This window comes from Ziziphus jujuba, chromosome 5, assembly GCF_031755915.1.
Source record: "Ziziphus jujuba cultivar Dongzao chromosome 5, ASM3175591v1".
Lineage (NCBI taxonomy): Eukaryota > Viridiplantae > Streptophyta > Magnoliopsida > Rosales > Rhamnaceae > Ziziphus > Ziziphus jujuba.
In genome coordinates this window covers 10029120-10048235 of record NC_083383.1, presented here as the reverse complement: position 1 = coordinate 10048235, position 19116 = coordinate 10029120, and the positions used below count along the sequence as shown (strand labels likewise).

General features: G+C 35.2%; 2 protein-coding genes across 5 annotated transcripts; one reads left to right on the top strand and one right to left on the bottom strand.

The window, feature by feature from the left end:
- Nucleotides 1-1385: 1385 nt before the first annotated feature.
- Nucleotides 1386-12611, top strand: LOC107404776 (trans-Golgi network-localized SYP41-interacting protein 1). Of its 4 annotated transcripts, none has more exons than XM_016011773.4 (10): nt 1386-1797; nt 2175-2301; nt 2968-3561; nt 3721-9465; nt 9598-10474; nt 10581-11260; nt 11635-11776; nt 11928-12009; nt 12108-12222; nt 12331-12611. In XM_016011773.4, exons 2-9 carry the CDS (start codon nt 2251-2253, stop codon nt 12208-12210), a joined length of 8274 nt encoding a protein of 2757 aa, XP_015867259.2. In that variant the 5' UTR covers nt 1386-1797; nt 2175-2250; the 3' UTR covers nt 12211-12222; nt 12331-12611. The 4 variants fall into 4 exon arrangements, with proteins under 4 accessions (XP_015867259.2, XP_015867258.2, XP_048331430.1 ...); XM_016011772.4 differs by having other exon boundaries at nt 2968-3574; nt 3710-9465; XM_048475473.2 differs by having other exon boundaries at nt 2102-2301; nt 2968-3574; nt 3710-9465.
- A 313-nt stretch (nt 12612-12924) lies between these two features.
- On the bottom strand, nt 12925-14400 carry LOC107429922 (probable sarcosine oxidase). The gene has a single exon (XM_016040694.3). The coding sequence runs from the start codon at nt 14253-14255 to the stop codon at nt 13026-13028; it is 1230 nt and encodes a 409-aa protein (XP_015896180.1). The 5' UTR covers nt 14256-14400; the 3' UTR covers nt 12925-13025.
- Between the last annotated feature and the right edge of the window lie 4716 nt (nt 14401-19116).

The window sequence follows — 19116 nt, the reverse complement described above, 5'->3', positions numbered from 1 at the left end:
TTTTTTAATTTCGGTGATTAGCAGATGTTATGGATTCAACACCTATCGAAATACCAAACTTTACTTTTCTATTGAAGTTGCAAAACAAAGTTAGGAGCTGATAAATGCTATGTAATGAAGACACTAATGGTGGTTGTCATGACGAAATTAGCCCGAAGATGGTAGGTGGGGCTTTACTCACTTCATGGTTGATGATGAGATGAGAAGCGAAGAGAAGGAGATGGTGAGGACAAAGGCAAGCATAGAGGGTATTTGAGAAACATTGATACTGTTTATATATATATATATATATATTTTTTTTTTTTTTGACACAATCAAATAACAAAATCATCAATATTTTTAGATAATAAATTGCATTTCAAATTTCTATATTCCAATATTAATAGTAAAAAAAATAAAAATAAATTATATTGGTCATACAGTGAACTGCTTTATTAAAATGCACATCACTTTCTTATTTATAATGACTAATGCTATCAAATAAGTCTACTCAGATGTCTTAATATTTTATTAATTATATTAAATGAAATGTATTAATATTTTATTAGTTAAGATATTAATAGAATTTATTTATAAATAAGTAAATTTTTACAAGGATAAAAATAAAATTTTGATAAATTTATTTGATATTTTTAATATAATTTATTTATTACACCTCTAATATTATTCATTCATAATTACTTCTTGAGCCTCTATTGATATCTTAAATGCAAAATTTTTTAATTATATTTAAATTTTTTTGGTGAATTTTTAATTATATTAATTTAAAAAGTTCATAAACACTCCAATGATAATAAAACGACGTTAAATGACTAATATCATTCTATATATGTATATATATGTATGTAAATAACAAATATTAAAACATATACATTATTTGATTCTAAATAAGATTACATACTTGCATTTATATAATTTTGTATATATATTTTTATCTATATATAAAGAAAATAGGACAACAGCCTAACCAAGCATAATTAAAATTCGTTCATTTAAAAAAAAAATGCTATATTTGTTCAAAAAGACACGTTAAAAGTGTTTTGGAAAAAATAATTGTACGAAGAATCCTTTCAACTTTTTTTCTTGATAGAGAATCCTTTTAACTTTACTAAATATTTATAAACATGAAAAAAAAAAAAAAACAATATGACATCGGAAAGAAAATCTTGGAATTTGGCTAATAAAAATTGCAAGTGTGACATTTACAAAAGCCCATTCGATGCATAACACGTGGTTCACACAGAGCGATCTTGTGGGTTCCCATTCCAACTTTTTTTTAATTTTTTAAATAAATATTTGGATTTGTACGGTTAAGAAATAATTTTTAAATTGGCAAGATTTTCTCTTTGTTTTTTTTTTTTTTTTTCTTTGTATCCAAGCAGGCAAAGTCCACGGAGGCGAACAATAGTGGAAGATAAAACGACACACTCTTTTGCGTTTTACAGACAGGGAAGGGATTAGCTCCTCCATATTTCCATTTCCAGATATATTGTAACTGCTGCTCATATATCAAAGCAACCAAACACACTCTTTTTAATTTTTTTTTTTTGTTTTTGTTTTTCTATTTTTTTCTTTTAAAAATAAAAATTTTCCCAGAAAAATCGACGTCTCACCTAGAGGTTACGGAGGAATATGAAAGTTTGCTTTAGATCTAAGAGACGAACAGATTAACAGAAAGAGAGAAGGGAGAGACTTATTTTTTATTTTTTCTCCTGAAACCAAGCCAATTTGGTACCAAATTTTCCCAAACACGCTACCACGTCGGATTGGATAAATTCAGCCTGGAGCGAAATCCAGGTACGGACTCTATTTTCCATGATTTGTTTGGGGATCAAAGCTCTTCTATATTGTTTCTTGCGAATCGAGATGTTTTCTGTTTTCGTCGATTTGGATTGGTTTTTAGGGCTTCGCGATTCGGAATTTTGATTTCTACAGCATTGCGAATCGTGGTTTTTGTGTTTTTATTAGTGGATATTTATTTTTATTTTTATCTGATTGAGGTTGAGCTTGATTATTTATTGGCTTTAGTTCCTTTTGTTTCTTAGTTTTTGAGTGCGACGTGAAAATTTTCTCTTCGAAATGATGTTCTAATGATTTGCAGAACTTCTATCAGCAGTTAAAATGAGTGTGTGTGTACAATTTGAGAACGGTTTGTTTTCATGGCATTGAGTCAGGATCTAATGGTGATTGAGGCTTGTCGGTGGTGATCTGTTTGGAGTTACAGTGGGCGCGAAGAACGGAGTGGATCGGATGGACAAGAACAAGAGCCGTACCGATCTGCTCGCTGCTGGCAAGAAGAAGGTACATTTCTATCATTCACTTCATACATTTTATGGTTGAGAGTTTTAATAGTCAGAAGTCACAGTGAAGGAAATGAGAGGAAATCAAGTTCTAAGCTCTTTCAGTGTATGATCTTGGTTCTAGAGAATTGATATGAATTTTTCATTGCATTATTTATGAAGAGATTGACATGACTGAACTTTCTTGCTTCTCTATAGTGTATATAGTTGTCATTTATTTTATTTGTTGTTTATATGTCCTTATACATATATTTTATTTTTATTTTACATAGATAATCTTTTTTTGGGGTTAAGGGCTGCAGTGAGCTGAAGGGATGTGGGGTTTATTTTTTCTTTTATACTCTTTATTTATCTGATTTCACTTTGAGCAAAATTGAACACTAGAACTTTGGATTCTGCAAAATGCATTGTATGAATTTGGGTTAACAAGTAGATATGTTAATGAACGAGAGCAAACAACAACGAATTAGTGAGTTATGTATAATCTATTGTTTAAATTTGTTAAAATTCAATTGGTAATAGGTGAAATAATCATCCTTTGCCATCTTTGTGTAAGGTCTTTTGTTATGATATGCATTTCTTTTTTCTTTTTTTTTTGGTTCCATGTTTTAGCAATTTAACAAAGAGTTATGGGAGTTTAATTTTGGGTTTTGTTTGCTCGACCTAGCTTCAACAATTTCGTCAGAAGAAGGATGGTAAAGGAAGTGGAAGCCATGGAAAATCAACAAAAAAGTCTGGCAAATCAGAGAAGCATGAAACTGATGCAATGCCAACTGTTGCTGAACCTACTGCCTCATCAGAGGTTCCTGGAGGGGAAATTGTGGCTCGTGTTGATTCTGATTTGGCGGTTGGTGACTCATTGGAGTCGCATTCTATGGGAAAATCTGTTGTTACTGATAGTGATGTTTCTGTTGTGGATCCATCCACACTGGCCATTACACGTGAGGCAAATGAATCTGTACTAGCGCATGATCCTGAATTGACAACAGTGAAGATGGGGGTTAGTGAGCATGAAGTTGACCTGGTCCAAAATGGGGGGACAGGTACTGGGACAGTTGATGCTGAAGTGGCAGGAATTATGCCTGTGAATTCAGATGGTATGACTTCTGGAGGGAAAACCGAAGATGGTAACATGTCTGAATCAGTTGATTCTACAGAGGGAGTGACAAGAACTATTGAATCCCAGAGTGTGAATAGGGGAGATCTACCTTCTGAGGAGGATACCCCTGAGGCATCCGTGTTGCAGGCAAGAGAAGATCAGGTAACAGCTGTAGGTTGTGCTCTTATCTTATACTTTGTTTTTTGTTAATAAATCTATATTTTTGTTTTTTGAGAGAAACTGGCTACAACTTAGGAATGCTAATGTGTGGATTTGATGTGTAATTATATTCTCATTTGTTGCTGGGTAGGGGCAATGCAGGAAGCTGATGGTTTGGATGGGACACAATCTGACCGTAGCCGTGAAGTAGATCTCCAAGGACATATCAAGCTTCCGTCTGAGGTTGACATATCTGCTGAAACTTTACCAGGGATAGCTTTGTTGCCCACCAGTGTGGAGGCATCCTATGACGTTGATCAATGTGGTAAGGTAGATGATGTTTCTATTTCAGCTGGAGCAGATGTGTCAGATGGGTTTTCAGCTTCTGCTTTGGCTTTACCTGACGTAGAGATTTCATCTGCTAGTCCTGCTTTGGAGAATCAGCAGAGAATGGCTGCTGAGACAGGCTCATTTTATGAAGAAACGGCAGAAATATTATCCAGGTCTGGTGATTACGGAAACGGATGGGAAAACAGAGTTCAAGATCATACGGGAGATAGTTCAGTTGCAGAGGGGTATAATCAACAGACACTGGTTAGCCTTGAAGGGCCTGTGGAAACCGATGTGTCTACTACTGCACATTTGAGCTCAATTAGTCTTTCCCAACTCACTTGCTTTATTAGGGGGCTTAGTGAAGAAGATTATAGGTTTCTGCTTAAGTCAAGAGAACCTGTTTCTAATTCAGAGCTGGGGACCTCTAATTCAATTGTAGTGGACAATAAATTTTCAGATCTGTTGGACAGGCTAAAAGAAGAACTATTTCTTACAAATTTTACAAAAGATATTTTTCAATTGCAACTTTCTCAGCAATGTGAACTACAGGTGGAGTTTGATCACAAGCATCGTCAGTTGGTTGATGAAATGTCTCTGCTTAGTGCTTCGTGCAATGAAGTTCGTGAAAGGAACCAACACCTTACTGAGGAGCTTGCACATTGCAGATATGAACTTGAAGCTGTTACCAGTGGGCGGATGGAGCTTGAAAACCAGTTGAATGCTGCGAAGGTTGAGGTTGGAGATCTATCTGCTAGAGCATATGAATTGCAGAACAGTCTTGAAAGGTCGGAGGGGGATTTGATGAGCCTGTCATCAGAGTTAGCTGACTTCAAGAATTTGGTGGCAACTTTAAAGGGAGAAAATGAGAACTTAAGTGAAACTATTATTTCATTGACTGAAGAGAGAAAGAAATGTCTTGAGGAGAATGAGAAGCTTTCAACAGAGTTAGCTGACTGCAGAACGGTGATAACGGCTCTACAGTTTGAATCTTCCAACTTAACTGGGAATCTTTCTTCGGTGACAGAGGATAGAAAGAAGCTTGAGGATGAGAAGGAGCATCTATGTATTGAGAATGGCAAACTATCAACAGAATTGGCTGGCTGTAAGGATTTGATCTCTGCCTTGCAGATAGAAATTGATAACTTAAAGGGGAACCTCGCTCTTGTGACAGACGAGAGAGAGAAACTTGAAGGGGACAAGAAACTTTCTTCTCTTGAGAATGAGAGACTTTCATCTGAACTTCTTGTTCTTCAAGAACAATTATCCACAGAACATGGAGAACGAACAAGGATTGAGGTTGATCTCAAAGAAGTGAAGATGCACCTGGAACAACTCATGGAGGAAAATATATCTCTTACTAGCAGTTTGGATGTGCATAAAGCTAGATTGACAGAGGCTAATAGCAGAAGTATTGAAATGGCTGCTCAAGTTGGGGAGGCTGAGAATCAAGTTGAAATTTCTGAAGTACAAAGCAAGAGCCATGAAAATGCAACTCCTAGTGAAGACTCTCATCAAATTGTGAAGGGAGATGGAGTTTCCTTTCCTTTAGTTAAGAGGCCTCTATCTGATAGCTTTTCTGGAGAGGAAGTCTACAATGACTCCTTTGGCTTTGTGGCCTTGAAGATTCACTTGGAGGAGGCAGAGAAAATATTGAATCATCTTGAAAAGGCAATTGAAGGGGTTCATTATCAATCAACATCTTTTAGCAGGTCAGGAGACAAATCTAGTCCACCTGGAGTATCTAAACTTATTCAGGCCTTTGAATCAAAGGTTCCTCTTGATGAACATGAGGCAGAGGACAAGGCTTCAACTGAAAACCAGTCACCAGCAGCAGATCCATTTATATTAACAAAAGAGCATACTGGAAATTTAAGGGCTTTATTGGAGCAGTTGGTCCTGGATGCTGCAAATGCCAGTTTGATGTTCAAGGGGGAACGTGATAGTAGAGAGAATGCTGATGCTGCATTTAGAGGGCTAAATGATCAATATGAAGCTTTGAGGGAGCACAGTAACAATTTGGAGGCAAATGTCATTGAGTTTGAGGTTCTATATGAGTCTGTAAAGCAACATGGGGGCAACATTGAAGCGGCAAACAGTGAGCTTGTGGTTTTATGTGAAGCTGTTAAACAACAAGCTACTAGTCTTAAAGCAGAAAACAGCGAACTTGTAACTAAGCTGCATGAATATGAATCTAGAATTAGTGAAATTCAGAGTCAGTTGTATGATGTACAGCAAAATTCAAAAGATATGGCATCTGAGATTTCTAAGCAACTGGAAATTTTGCAGAAAGAAGTGGATGAAAGGGTGTTGATACTTGAGCAAGATCGGAATTCTACTTTTGCTGAGATTGTTGAAATAGTCCGGAAGCTTGATGAATCGGTCGGAAATTCTGGTTTGACTGTATCCGGCCCTCACGATGGCTTGGATGTAGTTAGTCTTGTTGCTGCTTCTGTCAATGCTGCTGCCAAAGTAATTGAGGATATATGGAAGAAACTTGAAACTGCTCGAACAGACCAAGAAGCTATTTATACCTCCTACAGAGAAGCAAACAAGAACTGTGATGATATGCGGCAAAAGAATGATCTGGCTGTTGGCATATTACAACAAATGCATAGTGACCTTAGAAAACTTCTTACCGACCTGCATGGATCAACTGAAGAAAATGAGTTGAGCATCGAAAATGAAAAGCTTTTGGAACCTCTAGATTATGACAGCTATAAAACCCTAATGGAAGAGCTGGACAGTTTTCGGAGTGAGAGGCTGGAACTGGAATATGTTAACAAGAAGTTAAATTCAGAATTGATTAAAATAATGGGAGAATTTGAAGAACATAAAAAAAGATGTCTTGATTCAAATGCTATTTCCAAGTTAACTGAGGATGTTGAGGGTGTTCTAAAACTGGAAGATACTGAGATTGACATGGATGCATCGCCTGCTTCACGTTTTGAATTATTGGTGTCTATCCTTATACAGAAGTACAAGGCTGATGATATGCAGGTATGCTTAGCTAGAGATGAGTACGGATCCAAGGTGATGGAATTGGCTGAATCGCAGGAGGAAATAAAAAACATGATTGCTTTGTGTCTTCAGTATGAAAATGAAGTATTTGTTCTCAAGGAAGGTTTAACTCAGGCTAATGAAGCCCTTAGTGCCGCTCATTCTGAGCTACAAGTGAAAATAAGTGAACTTGACCAGTCGGAACAGCAGAGATTATCTACTAGAGAGAAGCTTAGCATTGCTGTTGCTAAAGGGAAAGGTTTAATTGTGCAGCGAGATAATCTCAAGCAGTCCTTGGCAGAGACATCTAATGAACTTGAAAGATGCTTGCAGGACCTACACTTTAAAGATGCGAAGCTTCATGAGGTTGAAATAAAACTCAAGGCATATTCAGAGGCTGGTGAGCGTGTTGAAGCTCTGGAGTCTGAGCTTTCTTACATTCGCAATTCAGCTACTGGGCTGAGGGAATCATTCCTTCTCAAAGATTCTGTTCTTCAGAGAATAGAAGAGATTTTAGAAGACTTAGATCTGCCAGAGCATTTTCATTCGAGGGATATTATTGAGAAGATTGATTGGCTAGCAAGGACAGCTACAGGTAATCCTTTGCCTCATACTGATTGGGATCAAAAGAGTTCTGCTGGAGGAGGTTCATACTCTGATGTAGGTTTTGTTGGAATGGAGCCCTGGAAAGATGATGGACAGCCAAACTTAAATACAGGTGAAGATTTGAAAAGAAAGTATGAGGAACTTCAAAGTAAGTTTTATGGGTTGGCTGAACAGAATGAAATGCTGGAGCAGTCTTTGATGGAAAGGAATAACATGGTGCAGAGATGGGAAGAACTTCTAGATAGGATTGATATGCCAGCGCATTTGCGGTCTGTGGAGCCAGAGGATAGAATTGAGTGGTTAGGAAGTGCACTTTTGGAGGCACATCGTGAGACTATCTCGCTTCAGCAGAAGGTTGATAACTTTGAAAACTATTGTGGATCACTAACTTCTGATTTGGAAGACTCACAAAGGAGGATATCTGACCTTGAGGCATCTCTACAGGCAGTCATCCATGAGAAAGAGAATCTTTCTGAAAGATTGGAGATTCTGAAACAAGATCATGAACATTTATCATCAAAGGCATCCCAGTTCGAAGTTGAAAACAAAATGCTACAGACTGAAGTTGCTGGATTCCAGGAAAATGAGGCTGAGATGCTTGGGAATGAGAAGCGCATGGCAGAGTTTGAAGCTGAGAACAAGGTTCTGCAGGATGAGGTAACTAGGTTAAAGGAGAATGTGGCTGAGATGCTTGGGAATGAGAAGCACACTGAAGGCGAAATTAAAAAATTGCAGGGTTTGATTTGTGATGCTTTGCATGATCCTAGAACTCAAGAACAAGTTTCTGCTGGCTGCAGCATTGAATGCTTGGAAGTCTTATTGAGGAAGCTTTTAGATGACTGTGCAACCTTTTCTTTGGAAAAAGCTGTGCTTGATAGTGCAGTTGATGGGCTCCACGCTGATGCCACACATGATGGAGTGAGAAGCAGAAGTTGGGAATCAGATATAGCTCTCTTGAAGAAAGAACTTGAGGAGGCTTTGCATGATTTGATGTGCGTGAAGGAGGAGAGAGATGGATATGTGCTGAAACAACAAAATATGGCTTATGAAATTGAAGCTCTGAACAAAAAAAAGGAGGAGTTACAATCACTTCTTAATCAGGAGGAGCAGAAGTCAGTTTCTTTGAGAGAGAAGTTAAACGTTGCAGTTAGAAAGGGCAAGTTATTGGTGCAACAACGTGACAGTCTGAAACAAACTAATGAAGAAATTAAGACTGAGATGGAACATTTAAAATCTGAGGTTAACATCCAAAAAAATAAACTCTCAGAGTATGAACAGAAGTTCAGGGATCTGTCTGTTTATCCAGAAAGGGTTGAAGCCCTAGAATCCGAGACTTTGTTCTTGAGGAATCATTTGACTGAAAGTGAACACCATCTGCAGGAGGCAGGAAATACTTTGAGTGCGATTTTGACTAGCATAGGTGACATTGATGTTGGTGATATAGTTGATTCTGGTGATCCAATCAAGAAACTAAAGCAAATTGCAAAACTATGTGCTGATTTACGTTCAGATATGGCTTCTTCACAGCAGGAGTCTAGAAAGTCTAAAAGAGCAGCAGAGCTACTCCTAGCAGAACTGAATGAAGTTCAAGAGAGAAATGATGGTCTCCAAGAAGACTTAGCCAAAGCTGCAACTGAGCTTGCTGAAGTCACCAAGGAAAGGGAGCTAGCAGAGGCTGCCAAACTTGAAGCTCTTTCACGTTTTGAAGAGTTATATAAGGTTCACTCTGCGGAACAGAATAATCAATTCACGGAATGCATGGGACTAAAAGCTAGTGTAGATCAACTCAGGAATGGTTTACATGACATTAATAATTTACTGACTGATGTTTTCCACAAGGACTGGGAAATTTTGCAGAGTCTGGAGACTGGTATGAACTCATGTACCAAACCAAGTAATGCTACTGCTGTGGTTGGTATGCCTCATCTAAATATATATGGCGGCCTTATATCTGCCAATTCAGATGAAAAGGTAAACTAACTATGGCGTTTTCAGTTTTATCGTGGTTTATTTTGATATCTAGCGTCTGCTACACTCATTATCTACCTTGTTATCTTTCTATTATTCCTAATATCTATTATATTTGTTTGCATTTTCTCTCAGGATAATTTTTCTTCTATGGAGATTTGGTCAAACTCCATTAAGCAGGAGCATTTTGATGGCAACTTTGTCAGTGAAATCTGTAGTTCTGTGGGCCATCAACTGCAAGACCTCATGATTGAGGTTGGTGTGCTTAAAGAAAAGCTACATAAACATTCCAGTTTATTGCAGGAACAGGCTGCCAATCTATTTAAAGTAATGTCAGTTGTCCATAAAGAAATAAATAATCTGAATGAGTCATATGAAGTTATGAAGAAAAACATCATACATGTAGAATCAACTGAAAAAGAAAAGGACAAGGAACTTGTTGCCTTGCGTAAATATATTGCCCTGCTTTTGGAAGCTTTCTCTAGTTCAGTTGCAGAAATAGAAAGCAGAAAAGCTGAATTGCTCGGAAAGAATTTGGCTGCTGGAGATCTGGGGTTGAAATCAGCAAATCTTTCAGGTGGATCTTTCAGTTGGCAAGATGATGTTTCCTCTGAGGAATCTATTAGAACTATGGCAGACAAGCTGTTCTTGGCTGTGAGGGATTTTAGTAATATGAAAGCTGAAATTGTGGAAGGTAGTCAAAAAGAAATGAAGATTACTATTATTGATCTGCAGAAAGAACTTCAGGAGAAGGAAATTCAAAAGGAAAGGATTTGCATGGATCTTGTGAATCAAATTAAAGAAGCTGAAGCAGCTGCTGCACGTCACTCACAAGATCTACAATCTTCAAGGAATAGGGTGCATGATTTGGAGAAACAGGTTGAAGTGATAAGTGTTGAAAGGAGTTTGCTGGAGCAGAAAGTGAACGAGCTGCAAGGTGCACATGCCTCCTCCACAGAGTTAGAAGACAGGATCACATCACTGACTGATGTGCTAGCTGCCAAAGACCAAGGTCAGTTAACATTTACTTCGATTGTATATCTTTTTTGTTTCTTCATTATTTATAATAGTTAATGGTGATTCAGTATTAGTGTGTGAAATTTATTTGTTGACCACAGAAATTGAGGCCCTAATGCAAGCACTTGATGAGGAGGAGGTACAGATGGAAGATCTTACTAACAAGATTGAGGGGCTCGAAAAAGTTGTGCAACAAAAGAATATAGATTTGGAGAACCTTGAAGCTTCACGAGGGAAGGTTGTGAAAAAGCTTTCCATTACCGTGAGTAAATTTGATGAGCTTCATCATTTATCTGCAAGTCTCCTATCTGAGGTTGAAAAGCTTCAATCTCAACTGCAAGATCGGGATACTGAGATTTCTTTTCTTCGACAAGAGGTCACTAGGTGCACGAATGATGCTCTTGCTGCATCTCAGCTTAGCAACAAGAAAACTTCAGATGAGATCCACGAGTTTTTGATGTGGTTTGATATGATCATTGCTAAGGTTGGTGTGCACAATCTGCATCTTGATTTTGATGGTCAGTTTCAGGAGCAGAAGGACATTATTCAAAAGAAGATTGAGTCAGTTATTTCAGAATTGGAGGATCTACGGGAAGTGGCTCATAGCAAGGATACATTGTTGCTAGTAGAAAGGAACAAGGTTGAAGAATTGAAACGCAAAGAAGAAATTCTTCAGAAGTCTCTGCATGACAAGGAATCGCATTTAAATTTTCTTGAAGGTGTTGGAGCTTCTGGAAAGGCAACAAGCATGACCCCTGAAATATTGGAAGTTGAGCCTGTGGTGAGAAATTCTAAAATATGTTATTTCTGGTCCTTTTATTTATTTATTTATTTGTGGGTGGATATGATTTATTTCATTTGTGTCATAAGTTTTGAAGTTTTATATATCTCTTGCGTTTGTTCAACTTTGAGCTGGTTTATTGAATGTATCATGTTATCTTTTGTGGGAGTTCTGGTGAGGTTGTAAATGAACATTTTCTATGTTTTGACCTATAATATTGATCAAAATTATGTGAAAGCTGTTATGACATTTCATGTATAAGTGGTTGAGTTTGTGCATCATTGATTTACTGGGACGTTATCTTTTTACTTTCCGGTTTTTCTTTTGTTAGTGTTCTTATGTGATGTGATTAAGCTTTTCTGAATCCTTTACAGGTAAATAATTGGACAGTTCCTGGAACATCTGTTGCACCTCAAGTTCGCAGTTTACGCAAAGGCAATAATGACCAAGTTGCAGTTGCAATAGATATGGATCCTGAAAGTACTAGTAGGTTGGAGGATGAAGATGATGATAAAGGTATTTTTTAGACCAATCTTTTGCTCACCAGCAAAGGGAAAAAAATAAAAATAAAAATAAAAATAGAAGTAAAAAAAATATATATAAATTATTATATTTTATATTCTGTCAGATTGCTTATAATGTAGTTTCTTTGTTTGCTCATCTGTAGTTCATGGTTTCAAATCACTCACCACATCGAGAAGTGTCCCAAGGTTTACAAGACCTGTGGCTGACATGATTGATGGCCTTTGGTAGGCATATCCATTTCCATTCTTTTTAGTGTTTTGTTTTTAATCCTATCCGGCTTTCTTAAATGGTCTGAAATCATCCTGTGTATGCAATCTGGCAGGGTTTCTTGTGATCGGACTCTGATGCGACGGCCTGTTTTACGGCTCGGCATTATATTATATTGGGCGGTATTGCATGCACTCCTTGCAGCTTTTGCATTCTGAGAAGCCAACCTGGTTAGTGATCTTCTTTCATATTGTCTTCCAAATCTTCTATTAATTTTACTCTGTAGGTCGGGTGCCATAGGCTCGTGTTATTCTTAACTTATTATGGGTCTCTCGCAGGTTAGAATTTGATTTGAAGGCGAAAGGACTTGGGTTCTCCACCATTACTATTCTCTTAATGGGCATTAATTTTGTATGCATATCGTTGATTTTTCCCTTTTTCCTAGATGTGGTCAAATTGATCATTCTTTTTAGCTTAACCAGGCAACTGCGATTCCCCTTTTTTTTATTTCTATGAATCTCAGATTGCATGGTTGTACTCAAATAAGAATTCCCCTTTGTAACCTTTACAGAGTAGAGTAAAATCCAAAGGATGTATACCATAGATTTTTATTGTTTTACAGGCCTTTTTTTTTTTTTTTTATTCGTTTTGAAATAAATTTAAAAGGGAAGTTAGTTATACACGAGCACTGATTCTACCATGGAACGTATACGTGTACCCGATTTTTTTTTTTTTTTTTTTTTTGAGTTATAATACATTGGTTTCCATTTATTGATTGTCTATCTGAATTTCCAACACTCAATACTAAATTTAGTTATAGTGATATTGATTTGCAAGGAGACGTAGAAGTGGTAAAAATTACATTAGATTTGATGCAGGATGTTTGATTGTAAATCAAATGGAGAGACGGATTCGATTATGAAGAAAAGCAGTGAAAGTTCACAATTCTTTTTAATATTATTATTATTTTTTAAGTTAAAACCAAAGTTCGCAATCACACAAACAATAAATTGGTACATATGACTGATAATGATTATTGAAAAGTCCCAACTTGATCTTCGAAAGCTTTGACATTCCCTTTCGGATTCTCATTAAACCTTGCAACCCTGAAATGCTTTAGGTCCACTCCTTCAGCTTCACCACTCAGCACCAAGTCAGCTAATATCCTCCCCACAACCGGAGCCATCTTAAACCCGTGACCCGAAAACCCGCCTCCGATCACCAAGTCCTTCCCGAACTCGCCTCCCAAGAAATCCATCACGAAGTCCTCGTCCGGCGTCATCGAATACATGCACAACTGCGTCGCCACCGGCCCGGCCGAGTCGACCAGCCCTGAAAATCTTCCTTGGATCCATTCCTTCAATGCTGCCAATGAAATTCCGGGGCCCCATGGCCTCTTATCCGGGTCACATGCGTACCCGCCGTGAACAGCAACTTTTATCAGCCCCGGGAACTCCAACGACGGAGTTCCGTAAACGTAAGGCTCGCCGTAGCTGGCGAACGTCGGAAAATCGCCTCCGATGGCGTAGTCGGTTTCGTGACCTTCGTTAATCCTCCAGTAACAGACGGTGGTTTCCAAGGGCTGAATTGGTATTTCAACCCCAATAACCGTTTTAACTAACTTTTTCATCCAGGCACCAACTGTCACCACGCATTTTTTACCGCGGAACTTTTCACCGTTGCTGGTGAAAACCACCAAACCCCCTCCTTCGCCATCCCTTTTGATATCCTTCACCTCCATGTTGTCCCTCAAAACGGCGCCGTTTTTCAGTGCCAGCGTCTGAAACATGGACACCGCCTTCGTGGGCTTGATAACCCCGCCGTACTCCGTCGAAACTCCGACCCAATCCTCCGGTATATGGATCCGACCCGAGAACTTCTGGGCCACTTGTGCTTTGTCCAGAACCTGATGTGGAAGAGAATTTTTGCGACAGCTCGAAATGAGGGCTTTAAAGTTGGTGGCGTCGGCGGGGCCCATATCGAACTGAGAGGCTTTGAAAGAGACCTTGTAGCCAATTTCGGACTCCGCTTGTTCCCAGAGAGTGTAGGACTCTAAGACCATGGAACAGTAATAGTCCTGCGGGTAGGTGGGGCGTATGGTGCGTGACTCGCCGTGCGACGAGCCACGGTGGTGGAGGAAATCGAATTGCTCGAGGAGGAGGGTTTTGTGACCCCTTTTGGAGGTTTGGTAGGCGGTGGAACTGCCCATGATGCCGGCTCCGACCACTATGACATCGAAGTCTTCGCCGGAAAAGTTTAGCATCTTTGCTCAGGGTTTTTTTGGTGAAGAAGACAAAAGAGAGGTTAGTGTAGTGTACAAGTGGGTGGTTTGCTAGCCAAGCTCAGTGTTTGGGAAACTATGATGTGAGAGAACTCGTTTATAGCGTGGCCTTTCTTGAGCGTGAATCTCCAAGTTACCATTGCCAGCTCTGTTTTCGATAATTTATTTATTTATTTTTTTTGTTTTTGGTAAATCTGTTTTTATTTTCATTTATTTTAAAATATAATTATAAATATTACCTTATATGCTAATAATATATTTTTTTTTTACTTAAATAGTTCAAAAACATATATATATATATATATATGTATGGAAATTTTATGGTGAGTAAGTTCTGTACGAGGATTGCAGTATTAGTGATAGTTTTTCATAATATTAATGATGGTTTCTTAGAAAATCGTTACCAATATTATAAAAAACCGTCACTAATATTGTGGTCCACATGAGAACTATCCACATCATAGACAGACTATATATATATATATATTGGAATGGGTTTTTCTATCTGTCACAGCTAATAATAATTACTAGCAAAGTCATCCTTTTAAAATGTTATTTTTAAATAGGAAAGTGACATACGAATTTTATAGATGATGGTGATGCATATAACATTTTTTTATAAATATATATTTTTTTTATTATTAATGTTATTATTACAATTTATAATCAAAAGAGAAAAATCCAACATTATTTGACGACTTCGAAATGAGATTAAGTAATTTGAAATTATAATAAAAATATTTTTGGAAAGTAGAAATTATTAGGTATATATGTTATATATATATATATATATATAAGATTAATGGCAACTAGTATAATATGATTTTATTATTTTGAATGTTTGATTTATGTAACAAATTACTTGACAAACATTCTATATATTCTTTCTATAAAAATCGCTGTTAAACAAAACAACTTTAATTTGGCTTTTTTTTTTTTTAATTTATTTTTTTACTTTCTATAGGCTTAATTAAAACCCTACGTAATGCCGAAGGAAAAGAAAAGAGAATATTCATACCTGTCAATGTTTATCGTTTCCGAACCTCATCTTGTTTGCTTATGGGTCATGCTGTTGTTGTTTTTTTCCTGGTAATTATGTGTCATGTTGTTTGATTTTCGTTCTCTTAGTAAAATCAAATATTTAAAAGGTACAAGATAAAAGCTTTTGGAGTAATCCGAAACATTATTTTGACGTGTATTTATTAGGAACCAAAATATTAATTGCAAGTAAAATTAAAATGAGTGGAATTATTCCATATAATTGTGATGTGATGTGAAAGGTGATAGGCTTGACATAAATAAAGCTTTGTACTTTAATGTATTAGTCAGAGTGACCATTCCTGAACGTCTCAGGATGATTGATGATTGACTTAATAACGTGTGTCGCGTGGTTTTTTATTTTAATTATTTTTTTATTTGAAATTTTATATTACTTGTCCCTTTGAATGCTCCTTTATTTAGTTTGTATTTATCCACCGTTTTTTTTTTGTTTTTTTTTTGGGTAAAAGTTAGCCACCATTTAGTTGTGTCATTCATGGTGGAGATATGAAACTTCATGGATGATGCAAATGAAGCTGCGTGTAGTATTTTATTAGGCTGGCATTTTGCATTTGAATTTTTTTTTTTAATAATCTGTATTTTAAATTTATAAAATTTTTGATTTTCCTGTCAAATACTAAATAGAAAATAAAGGTGTAAAGTTCAATTCTCTATGATTTCTGTTCAAATTACAGAAATTTTCAAATAAAAATTAAAAAAATAATTAAAGATGATTATTATTTTATTAATAAGTGAGGAAATTTTTTTAAAAAAAATTGCAAATGTAATTTTTCACAAATGAAAATAAAATTTTTTGAATATAATAAATATTCTAAAAAACAAATAAAAATAAATAAAAAATTTGAATATGTAAAAAACATGCATAGAACATTAGAAAAATGTAAATGTAATTTTTCAAAAAAATATTAATAATTAGTACATATTTTAGAGATTAATGAAAAAAAAACATAAAAACCTAAATACATTTGAAGATTTTATTTTTATTGGTTTTCATTTATTATTTTTTTAGAATATTTATTATATGTAAAGATTTTTATTTTTATTTTTGAAGAGTTACATTTGCAAATTTTGAATTTTTTTTTACTAACTTATCAGAAAAATAATAATCATCATTAACATTTTTTCATTAATTTGTTTGTTTATAAATATTTGCATTTTGCACCATAAACTACAAATAATTTGCAATTTGCATCCATTGTTTAATATTTTAATAAAAGGATTAACTATGTCAGAATTTTGTGGGTTCAGAGTAAAAAAGTGCTAGAAAAAATTCTTAAGAGTGCAAAAGTGCCAACCCAATAAAATTTGAGGTGCAACATTATCAATATATATATATATATATATATTTTTCCTATAGGGGCAAATTCTATGTGTGAAAATGTTTGAAGGAAAGTAAATCTATCAAATGTATTTATTAAATGTTTTGTTCTTTTTGGTCATTAGGCTTTATTGATCCTGGAACTCCTACTACTTAAAGAGGTGACCAATGAGTTGTCCTTTATTGAACACGTTTTTTATATTTTGTTTTTTGGGAACTTGTATTTGTTAAATTTGAATCCCAAATGATGTGGTAAACATTTTGACAATGAGGTTTAAATAAGGTTTACATCACTTTATGAAATTCAGCCTATAGATATAATCTAACAATTAAGAATAAATTTTAATTTAATAAAACAATATAAATCGTACTGACTATATATTTTTATATCCAACGTTTGATAACTTCTAGCATCATGTTTTGAAATTCCTTTAAAGAAAATGAATTGATATATTTATTTATTCCAATTTATTTTTACTTAATACAATTTTTTTTAATTAATTGCACTTTAATATCTTATTCTTTGATCAAATTACACATTGGGCTTTCAAATTTAAAACATTAAATATTAGGTCCTCAATTAATAATTTGTTTCACACAAGACTCTTAATTCCTAAATTATCTAGCAAAAAATTTAAAATTGATAAAATTAACTAGTTTTTTAAATTTACAAACAAGAAAAAAAAAATTAACTAATCGATTAATGAGAAAACTATTTGATTTTCTCTTATTTAATTTGAGAATTGAGAGTTTAAGTGAAACAAATTATAAATTAAAAGCCTAATGTATAATGTTTTAAAATTGAGAGCCTAATGTGCAATCTAACCAAAACCAAAGGACACTAAAATGCAATTATTCAATTTTTATTTTTTATTTTTTATTTTTTTTGGGGGTGATACTCAATACAATTTTGCTACATTTAAATCCCTCCTAGATAACACGTTTTCCACATTTACTAAATACTAGTAACGAAAACTGTTAATTAAAATTTAAATTAAAAAAAATAAATATCGAGAATATATTTACATAAAAGCTTTATCACGGATCAAATTAAAAAGGTCTTTATTTTCTATACGACATAATTAGTAGATTTTCTTTCAAAATAAACATTGGAAAATAAAAAATTTGATAAACTAAATTTATAAATCTAATTAATTGTTATGAATATATTTAGACCGAATTAGCAATAAGTTGGCAATGACAGCCACATTGCGAATGTACCGTGTTAGTTCGTCATGGTGCACTCATAAAGGCAAAAGGTAAAAAGTGTAAAATGTAGAAGCATCTTTCCGCACCACCACCAAACTCGCTGGATCTCTTATTTGATTCGTGCCTGCAAAATATAAGAACATGAAGATCTTTAAAGTATCGGTGTGGTATTGGTTAAAAAATATTTCAACACTTAAATCGATGAAAATGGTTTTAGATACTAAATTTCTATTATGATTTCAAAGGATTGTATTTTTGTAATTTGATTGTAACGATGTTTATATATAATTTAGCATTAGGTTTTCATGTGTTGCAAAGAAACTGGTTCACCAAACTTTAAAAGGCTCGACTATAAAGTCATATTTTAGAAAAATAGAGTTCCCATGAAGAATAGATAAAAACGACGTCGTCGTATAAAATTAAGGCCTTTCCAAGATAAGCTAATTAATCTTATTTGAAGCAAAGCCTCATATGATCCATATGACAAGTTTGCCTAACCCAAAGTAGAGACTTATCCAGTCCGAGGATAGGACTCATCTCAGACGCCTTTGTTTCCCTCAAGAATGTTGTGACACCTTTGAGCCTTATAAATCAGGTCATTATGGCTTAGCCCAGCCGAGCCATACATCGATTTGACATACAAAATCATAAAAAATTAATATCCAAAAATAATTCAGCAGTGCTAGCTTGAGGCACCACTCGACTTCCCCACCTAAATTATTAGTCTTGACTTGGAATGATGATTCATGCCTCCACAAAAACAAAGATTCAAATTTTGGTAAACCAAATTATATAGAGTGAGAAATTGTGCATACTTTTTTTTAACTTTGTGTGCTATTGCGTTTGCGCACAAATCTCAAATCTCAAACCTCAACTAACATATTTTTTTTGTTCATAAATGGTGTAATTGGCTGTGGATATTGTTCCCTTCTGTCACCATCCATTATCTTCTAGATGTAGACATATAATATATGTTATGTCATTCTTAATGGTCTAACAGTATCTCCCCCACTTCAAATATTTAAAAAAGCTCAACACTCACTTTGAAAGCAATAGGACTTCCTTTTTTTATTTTTATTTTATTTTTTATTTATTTTTTTGTTTGGTGAAATGGATTTCATTACTCACAAAAGCAACTGGGCATTTTGCTGATGATGAATGAGGATATCCTTATGGAATCCTTCCAGCTGGTTTTTTGTAATGTTTTGTTAGGACCTCTAGTGTATGCCGAAATGGTGAAATTGGACCACCAAAATT